General features: G+C 38.7%; 1 protein-coding gene across 1 annotated transcript in view; it reads left to right on the forward strand.

The window, feature by feature from the left end:
- The window catches only part of LOC311227880 (contactin-associated protein-like 5), a gene marked incomplete at both ends in the record, with an annotated part of 428878 nt that extends 418220 nt beyond the window's left edge, over positions 1 to 10658 (forward strand). Inside the window, 4 exons of the mRNA XM_084313722.1 lie at positions 1504 to 1591; positions 9004 to 9195; positions 9872 to 9937; positions 10462 to 10658. Coding sequence (XP_084169848.1) covers positions 1504 to 1591; positions 9004 to 9195; positions 9872 to 9937; positions 10462 to 10658 — 543 coding nt within the window. The remainder of the gene's footprint in view (positions 1 to 1503; positions 1592 to 9003; positions 9196 to 9871; positions 9938 to 10461) is intronic.
- Positions 10659 to 10876: the final 218 nt, after the last annotated feature.

Below are 10876 nucleotides of genomic sequence, written 5' to 3' on the forward strand. Positions count from 1 at the left end.
CAAAATTGGCTAAATATGCCTTGTTTTATAAATGTGTATTGATAACATAGTGCTGTAATAAAAAATATAATTCTAATAAATATGCATGATCAAGTTCAACAACTTGATATTCCTTAATTCCACTTTGAAATGACGTGATACATTAAGTGTGGGGTCGCCAAAAAAAATCCTAAATAAAATGGGGTTGTGGTATAAAAAGTTTGAGAACCCCTGAACACTGCTTGCGGGACACCACTAGAGGCCAGAACGTCTAAGTATGAGTGAATTACTGACTGAAGGAATGAGTGAGTGAATGAATGAATTAATGATGGAGCGACTTGGTGACATTGCCGGTCCTAGAGATGCTTTGCATCTATACAAATTAGTGCTGTCAGGCGATTAAAAAAATGAATCTAATTAATTACAGAATTTGTAATTAATTAATCTAATTAATCGCATTTTAATCGCATAACCATTTTAGGCCTGATATTCTATAATCATATTTCAAATTGCATGTGTCCGGATGGCAGTATTCAGTACTGTATCAACAAAACCTTCTGTTTAATCATCTTCCCTTTATTCATTTGCTTAGATTTTTCAGGTCTAGTCAATTTTAGCATGGTGTTTATTCACAGTCAAAGATAAAAAAAGAATAAAAATAATTTAATTGATATTCTCATTTGGTTCATTACAATTTACCCAAGCCTAGTAACAGACACAGTATTTCTGACACTGGGAATACATTCCCTGAGATCCATAGATGTCCCTAGAATCAGATACCAAGAACATGCAAATGGACCTTTTTAAAAAGAAGTCTTATTTTCTACGTTCTTATGGAATTAATGAGATAAAAAAAAGAAAACATTTATTTTTTAAATACATTTTGCGTTCATTTTCACAACGCGATAATTTGCTGTGTAATTAATTAATCTAATTAACGCGATAAACTGACAGCCCTAATACAAATACATACATTTGAATACCAATCTCCCATTCAAATAAATAAATAGACATTAGTGGTATGAGGTCAACTTAAAACGCATCAGTGGTTTTGGACAAATGTGCCTGCAATACAAGCCAATACATGTTACAAAGCCCCTGCTCAATGCCTAATTGTAAGCGTTTCACTCCTGCTTCAATTTAATAATAATACGTAAATGTGAATGTTAATGTTAAAATTTTTTTAGAATTTGCCTAATTTCAACCTATTCATATTCTAAGATGTTCTTAGAGAGTGTGCAGCAGGGTGAAAATAGCAACCACTACGGCAGCAAAATGACCATGTGTTTAGTTACTCTTTAACAGCCAATAGGGATCAGGGATGTGTTCTATAGGTCTATCCCAGCTCAAGCCCGATGGGAAGGGCAAGAACACATTAGGTTCGTAGATGACAAAACAGCCCAGTCTGACACATGCACTAAAATGGATGTTAGTAAGCTAACCGCCTGACCAGACAGTGTGATGTGTTTGAAAGTGTTCTTCACAGCCTTTTACCTGTGTGTTTCCGCTCTCTCGCTCATCTAGATTGACAAGGACATGAACCTCAGGTACAGCCTGTCATCTGACGCCGAGTTAATCTCAATCAAATCGCTGACTTTGGGCAAAGTCACAGGTGAGGCCCTGTAAGAGATGAAGGGGACATTTTGGTTGATGTACTTTGAAATGATGAAATGTAGCACAGCTGCACCCAAGGTTTTTCACACTTTACGATGAAGATGACAGGGCACGGTTGTAAGACTTTGATGAAGACAACGTTTTTGTTAACGCATTTCAGATCAGTTTAAGCTGAGGGAGGGGTAAATTACTTTATCATCATAGGTAATAATCATAAAACATCATTTCAATGTTTTACGGCACTACGTTTGCCCAATATATTCATTACTGTATGCTTGGTATCTGCTGTAAAAACTGACAAGCAGGTGGAAAACCCTCACTCTTGGTTCTTGTTATCGGACTATTTTACCCATACAGTATCATATGCACCAAAATCTGGAAAGTACTACACTCCACATATAATTTTAATCAGAAGCTAAATGAAACCTTTAAGTAAATCATGCCTCATTTGCTGAACACAGAGACTCACAATAGCTCAGGGAATGAGCAAATCTATGCTAATTGACAACATAATCTGCATATCAAAGCAATGCTTTTCATTTTAGCACCAAGGTGCCAGAGATCTACCGGTTGTAGCCTACTAAGATGATTTCATGGTTAATATGTTTTGCGTTTTGATTATTTTGAAATGGTCAATGGTAAAAGCACTCGTTGTCATCCATCAAAACACAACACCCAAAAGAGCAAACAAGTGCCCATAAGATAGAGATAAAGATTCTTCAACTCACAAGTATATTACACAAAGTCACGAGAGGTTATACACCAAATCAAAACCAGAATACACTGTATATGCCAAAAATAACAAATAAATAAATCAAGGCTATTATTTAGGACGCACTGTTCCCTCCGTCCAGGCCTACAATTCCCCAGCTCTCTCTCTCTTTGAGCCACATAGTGTGCTAATTTGGCTCAAGTACAACACAACAACCCCCATTGCTTACAATGTGTTCTCCAAAGGATCAAAGGGAAGACATTTACCATCTTTGCTGGGTTAAGTCTCCTAGGGATCTATTAAGTCATAATGAATGCTGGGTCCTTCCAAAAAAAGACCTCTGATAAACACAGTGGTGATGATCTATAACTTTTGGGGGCATGTTACTCCCTTTAAATTACCCCAATGGGGAAAATGATGATAATTATAGAATCCATACCAATTAGACAACAAATACTTTAGAAAAATAAAACGCAGTTGAGTATTGACCTCAAAATCAAAGGATTTTTTTGCAGCTATACGGATAACATCACATGAAGTAACGATACAATTCCAAGGAGGCGATTGGCCCAGGCCCAGACACAAATGTATCTTAGTTTCATCTCATCTGGTCCGTTCCTTGCCACATCTTGAAATAACATCTGCCTGGAGGCTATTTATATCTGTGATGAATCTCATTCACTTGCTTTAAGCTGAGTGCCATCGCCATGCACTGCGATAGCTGTCGCCATGATTAATTTCAACAAATGACAAGTAGAATTTAGACAAATGCATAGAATGATGCCTAATTTAATTTCCATACATTTGCTATAATTAGAGCCTAAGTCATTGAAATCAACAAGTATGGGAATTATGTCTGACAGAAGTGGCTCAATGAGATGTGTATCTCGCACAGACTTGAGGGAGTACTATGGAATACAAATGAGATTTATATACAACCCATGCAGCTAGGGCTTTATTCATAGTAATGCTTGAATTGTGTGTTCATCTCCAGCTGAATTCAATAATGAGACAAGCCCTCTTAAAGGATACATGTAAAAATGTAATTTATTTTCTTATTGTCAACATAGCCCATGAAAAGACCAAAACCTACAATGCATTTCTTCCACTTACAAGTATGATCCACCCAGCCAACAGCAGATTATAGCTCATATCCAGAAGCCATAGTAGTCCATTTTTGTAAAAAAAAAAACATTAAAAGAAGTCACACAGCCATACTGTTTGTTTTGGTCCGTATAACTCATCAAAGAGATGAACACAAGCGTCATACTTTTTCCCAGAACCACTTTATGAAGTGATGCTTCTGAAGTAGTTTTGTTTCAGACAGACTTGAGGCAGACTAATACAGTATGTAATTTTTTGACTTGTGACCCCTAAAAACTGTTTGCAACCCCCCAATATTTTTAAAGGTAGAATCTGTAATACCGTCAACCTCTAAGAGAGAGCCCTGCTTGGTATTGCATTTTTTTGGGTCTGATGTGTGGGTTGGAGTTTAGTAACTTATTATAATGTGAATTCTTCCGGGGGGCGACAGTGGCTCGCGAGGTAGAGCAGTCGTCTGGTAATCTAGAGGTTCCTGGTTCGATTCCCGCTCCTCCTGTGCAGTGTTGTCGAAGTGTCCTTGAGCAAGACACTTAACCCCTAAGTGCTCTTGATGAGCAGGTTGGCACCTTGCATGGTTGCCTCTGCTGTCTGTGTGTGAATGTGTGAGTGAATGGGTCAAATGTGAGGAACAAATTGTAAAGCGCTTTGGATAAAAGCGCTATATAAATGCAGACATTTACCATTTACCATTCTTCCAGATCTCTCTTGGCAGAGCCTGAGGTGTGACCAGCAATATTAACCCCTCCCCTATAACCACTCAACACCAACTCACATCAGACCAAAACAAAATAATGTAAACAAAAGCAGGGCTCTTTTGCCTAGGGGTCGTTGTTTCACAGCATTACAGATTCGAGCATATACGGCATATATCATGTTTTTTATTCTTCCCTTTCTGATTCATAATTGGAGACTTTAAATATTCATTACCTTACAAGTAGAAAGCATATTTTAGATTAGATTAAATTGGATTAAAATGTTTTGTCATTACCAAACACAAGTACAGTACAACGGAAATATGTTGGCATCTAACCAGAGTGCAAATGTAACAGTAGTACAATAGCAATATACAATGCACAAACTGGACTATATAAAAAGAGTATTACTGAGTAACAATGCTAATCAAATGTAAGCACAGTGTTATTATTATGTACAGTGATAGAGGTATAAAGACTGATTGATTGATTGAATGTATTGGACAATCTAAAATCACATACAATACTGGTACACAAAATGTACAGCCATCACATTATAATTTTAAACCGTCGAGGATTGAAACTAAGGCTGTCAATTGATTAAAATATTTAATCTGATTAATCGCATGATTGTCCATAGTTAACTCGCGATTAATCGCATATTTTGTATCTGTTCTAAATGACCTTAAGCTGATATTTTTTAAGTTTTAATCAACATGAGAGTCGACAAATGCTTGCTTTATGCCAACAAATGTATGTTTATTTATTGCCACAATGAGTAACTAAGATGTGCAAACTGCATTGTAAAATGTTTTTATAAAAAAAAAAGCCCAACAAAAAAATAGCAGATGGGCATACCAATTTACTAACTGTAACATTACATAGTAATGATTACTAACACAGTAGTGTGTTGAACTTTACACTTGAACTATTCATCCCCATTTTTTTGTTTAAGCAGCCATTTAACACAAAAGGATGACCCTCATGCATTGTAAATTTGCATAAAATTCAAAACAAACAAAATAACATAAAAGAAAATAATAATTTAAAACAATGAATAAAGTGTGCATGAAATAATAGGGTAAAGAAAAAGTTAGGAACTTGTTACATTCACCCACACAAGGGCTGAGTAATCACACCCCCTGCCCCCCCCCTTTCATATAAATATGAATAGAAAAATGCAATAAAACAAAACAAACACAAAGTCAACAGCACACCTCATATATCTTTCTTTATCCTGAGTGACTAAGCCATTTTCATCAAACCCTGTTTAAAATGTCTAACTGACTCAATACTTTGTATAGACACTGGCTGTTTATTCCACCCTATAATGGCCGGGGGTTTGATACATGCAGACAAATACAGGTCGGCTTCCAAGGTCGCAAAAAGAAGTTTTAAAAAATGTTCGTGCTGTGATATAGAATGAGATAAACTCTTGCCAATGCAAATTAAGTGCTGCCTCTCTCTACACTGACTACATTAACGTTTCCCTCGCGTTAGCATTAGCGTTAGCTAACGTTGTCATAGCCAGATCTGTGGTGTCGGCTGGATGACGTTGGCTTCGTTTGCAAACGTTGGTTAACGTTCGCTATCTATATGGCGTTGGCAGGCGGGGCTGGCATTGTCCAGTTGACATTACAGATCATGATGGCTATGATAGCGTTAGCTAAAGCTACTGCATGTTACTGTATCAATGCAACTCGATTCGACTGAGGTAGAGTTGAGAAGGTACCACACGCTAAATCGTCCCGGACACCGCAACCTATAGACAGTTCCAACTTCAGTGTGTGAATTACGTTAATCCACCACATCACAGAAATAAGCTTCCGTGCATTAGTTTCAACACTGGCATGTTCTGTATGGCCCGTAATTCATTATAGTTCATTGTAAAATAGCAACAGTAGTGTAATTATGGTCAAAACCCTATAAATAGCATTTGGAATAATAGGTATTTCTCTCCGAATGAATGCAGCATGGTTTATATATAGCGTTATCGGTAGGGATGCTCGATATTGGCTTTTTTACCGATACCGATATTCCGATATTGTCCAACTCTTAATTTCCGATACCGATATCAACCGATACCGATATATGCAGGGTTTCCCCGTCCAAAAAACTGAATAATTTCAGGTAACTAATAATTTCACTGGATATATATATAACAAATATTGTTATTGTTTTTTATTTTTTTTAAACCGATACCGATATTTTCCGATCTCACATTTTACTGCCGATATCGGCCGATAATATCGGTCGGCCGATAATATCGGACATCCCTAGTTATCGGAATATACGGGGTGTACTGACTGCGCTCCACTTAACTCAACCCGTTATTATTTTGCGCACAGACCGCAGAAACACGGGAACCCCCGACCACATTCAAAAGGCTTTGCCACTGCCAAACGAAACAAGTGGAACCCCGAAGGTGTAAGCAGAATACAAGTCATATGAACATGCACAATATAGTGTTCTTCCCCCTTCCTACTGTATAAGAAAGAATTAAAAACGCATTGCAACAGGAACAGAGGTTATTTGTTGAGTTTATGTGTATTACAAAACCCTTGCAATAAATGTGTCTTAAATGAATGAAAAGCATACATTCTCTGGATACAGGTAGCATATATCGTGTGGGTGATATGACTTGTATTCTGCTTACATAACTTCGAAACTCCACCCACCCCGTCCCACAATGTCAAAGCCTTCCAAACATAAATCAAAACGTTCCCGCACTTCTGCAATCCATGCGCAAAACAATAACGAGTTGAGTTCTAACAAAGAACGTATTACATGCTGGGTAGGCTGATAGAGTAAACTGTAAATAAAATAGCCTATAACATTATAAAGGATAATGGCTATAGCAGGGGTTCCCAAACTTTATTCCCCAGAGCCCCACGATTCCTGGGAGACATAATAGGAATATGATATGATATATTATATATGCGCAAGTTACTGTTCCATAATGTAGGCTATGGCTGCTATTATATGTAATTCATATAGGCTACCTAATACCGACAACAAAATAGATTGTATGCCTCTAGTACAAATCATATTATACCCGGTAGCCAATCGAACAAAACTGATAAAGGCATTCATATTCCAGCATGGTTAGAATGACACACCAACGCCAAACAGTGGTTAACAAACAGTCTTTATTAGTATTTTGAGCTGTCCAGGCAGAATTGCAGCAATGGTCTTAGGGAGTCGTTGATATCTGACATCACCGTGTACAAGTCCGCCAGCCTTTTATTTATCCCATAACACGGGTTGTGTCTTCTTGGTTCGGCAGCGCCTCAGTGAACAATCTCGCTCGTGGAGTTTGTCAGAGTTCGCTCGGGTCAGTCCATTATTCATGTTTGAAATTCATGCTTCATTACCATATATGGATAATCATGCACGAGCATTGACGGTAAGAACAAATGGTATTTATCAACACAGACCTGTGTACGCACGGTTGATAAATCCCAATATTTCTGTGCGTACACACATTCTAAATTCTGGGCATAAGTACGAAAATAGAACACTTTCTAAGAATTGTTGATAAATGAGGGCCCTGGTGCTCTTTGCAGCTGAGGTAAAGACAAGACCCGTCCAATATTAGAGTATTTACAGTAGTTATGATTACAGCGTAAGGCAGTTGTAGACAGAGAAGGGAGTAGGCAGGTATAAATTGAGTATAGGCAAGTATAGGCAGTTCAGGCAGTCGTACTGTATGGGTAACAGAGCCTAGACTAGTATAGGCAATGGGGTTCCGTTTAACATGTGATAATGTATGGTATACTTGTATATTTATATTTATACATACTTAAAATTGTCTACCCACCTGTTAAGAGGTTAAGTGGCTGGAGGAATTATGTTTTTGGGTTGTCCATCTGTTCGTCCGTATGTATGTATGTATGTATGTATGTATGTATGTATGTATGTATGTATGTATGTATGTATGTATGTATGTATGTATGTATGTATGTATGTATGTATGTATGTATGTATGTATGTATGTATGTATGTATGTATGTATGTATGTATGTATGTATGTATGTATGTATGTATGTATGTATGTATGTATGTATGTATGTATGTATGTATGTATGTATGTATGTACGTATGTATGTACGTATGTATGTATGTATGTATGTATGTCCGTCCGTCCATCCATTCTTCTGAACGCAATATCTCAGGAATGCCTTCATATTTGGCACAAACATCCGCTTGGATTCAACGATGAACTGAACATATTTCCGTGGTCAAAGGTCAAAGGCCAAGGTCACTGTGACCTCGTGTCCGTCCGATGCTCTCTTGAACGCAATATCTCAGGAACGCCATGAGGGAATTTCTTCAAATATGGCACAATTGTACAGACAATTGTACTCAGTACAGACTACTACTTTCATTGGTCTACATTGACCATGCCCCCATGTGTAAGCCCCACCCATATGAATAAGCCACACCCCCTTGCATATCTCATGAACCATGGTAGAGACGTATGTGAGGTGTCAATGAACTCAGTACAGACTAATACTTTCATTGGTCTAGGTTAACCACGCCCCCATGCTTAGGCCCTGCCCCTACACTTAAGCCAGACCCCTTTTGTATCTCGTGAACTGTTTGTCATAGAGGCTCGCAGGGAGATCCGATTTTAATTGGTCTATATTTGCCTCCTACTCTTAGGCCCGCTAGATACTGGTTGGTGGAGGCATACATCTGATTTCATTCATCTATTTTTGTATCCTACTCTTAGGCCCGCTAGCTACTGGTTGGTGGAGGCATACATCTGCAAAGTATTATTTGTAGTTTGGTTTTTCGTTGCTTGTTTTTTGTTCATCATTGTGGGTCTCCCTCTATCTCTAGAGTTACTATTAAAGCCTATGGTGGAATTTTCCTTTATTTGTTTGAATTGTTTTTCAGGGATAAATGATGTTGATGACGAGGTGAGACAAGCAGGTTTCAAAGGCTTCATCGGGTGTCTATCATCAGTCCAGTTTAATCACGTGGCTCCCTTGAAGGCAGCGCTACTGAATCGAGGCAGCTCATTGGTCAGTGTCCGTGGCCAGCTAGTCGAGTCAAACTGTGGCATACTGGCAGACTCAAAACTCTCAGGTAAGTATTCTGCAATACTGCATACAGAGGTAGAATGCAACTAATTCGATTTATTCTAGTGACTGTAATTGAGTAGTTTTGGAGGGTTAACATGCTTTTGGAGTATTTTCCAAAAGCCTGTACAGTACCTTTACTTCAACTTGAGTATGTTTTATTTTTGTTCAAGAGTACAGAGTATAATGAGATATGTCATTTAACTTGGACTTCTAGTTACTGAGAAGTACTCAAGTCTATTATACACATTTTGTGCCCATCTTACTTTAACTTTACTCAGCTCTTACTTAAGTTACATAATTTCTACTTGAGTATTATATTTCAGTACCCTTTTCCACCTCTGACTGCATAATGTACTTGAGATACTGTATATGTAGTAATTCACTTTTATAGGCACCGCATTGTTGAATTTAGTGGTTGTAAATGGCTTGATGTTTCAAAGTTTGAAGTTGTTGTTTGAATCTTTGACACACTCTCAACACACTGTAAACACCGAATCTGCAGAGATGGAATTTAATCTCAAAATAACAATAACAATCTGTATCGTTGTTTTTATTCGTTTTTTCATCCAACCCCCCCCCCCCCCCCCCCCAGTAGCGAACCTATGAGATTGATGATCTAATCCGTTTCTTGTGATGTCACCCCTGTGTCCCCCCAAACAATCTGCCACCGGATCATTCAGAGACTATTGACAGAGGCAAGGAGCCATTAAGAAATGCTTCACAAAGCAACTCTGCAGTAATTGGAGGTGAGTTCTGTGATCCAGTGTTGTTAAAGTGCTCAATTGCCAAAGTCAGTCTCCTGTGAAATGAGTCGCCGCTATCTCTGCCTCTCGCTCTCTCCTCCAACATTTTCCTGGAATAATGTGTGTCTGTCAGGACAGGATAACATGCCACAATTTAGGCCCTTCCAGCACTGGAGACAGAAACGTCCAAAGTAATTACAGAGGAGGCACGTTATTTGCACTGTAAAGTAAAAGGTCTTAATTGACTTTTGGTAATTTATGATTGTACAGTATGCTATGGGGATAATGGATTAACTGTTGAGGGGGATCAAGAACAAACCAAATACTGTAACTTTCTGAGTGGAAGAGCTGGTTTGCTAAAGGAAGTGAAATTATTACAAAGTACTATTTCAATTTAACTTGAGGTAAATATACTGTACATACAAATCGGCTACGCCGAGGATGTATTTTATAGATCATTGGAATAATTGTCAGAGAAGTGTCTCCTCTATGATCCACTGTTACAGCTGGCCCTTGCTCTTCCTCAGGTGTGGTGACAGCGGTGGTCTTCATCAGTCTGTGTGTGCTGGCAGCGATGACCCGCTTCCTGTACCAGCAGCAGCAGGCCCAGAGGAGCGCCGGCATCAAGGAGAAGGAACACAGACACAGTCTGGAGGCTGCCTACCGGACAGAGCTCCACCTCCACAACTCAGTCAGGGACAACATGAAGGAATACTACATATGACAGACAAGACAACACAGACAGACGGACGTGTCCAGCCAAGCTTTCTAGCCATTGCTTCAATCTCTTCTTCTTCGTTTTGTCCAGCTGTCTACACGGGAAAAAGGTCCCTAGCCTTTTCCTCTTCTGAGGTAGAAATGGATAGGACCGTCTCCTATAGGAAACTGTCGGGGGAGAGAGGGGAAACGCCCCCATTTGTGTGTAGATACTCAGTAGGAGAG

This window comes from Notolepis coatsorum, assembly GCF_963971535.1.
Source record: "Notolepis coatsorum genome assembly, chromosome: 5".
NCBI classification, from domain to species: domain Eukaryota; kingdom Metazoa; phylum Chordata; class Actinopteri; order Aulopiformes; family Paralepididae; genus Notolepis; species Notolepis coatsorum.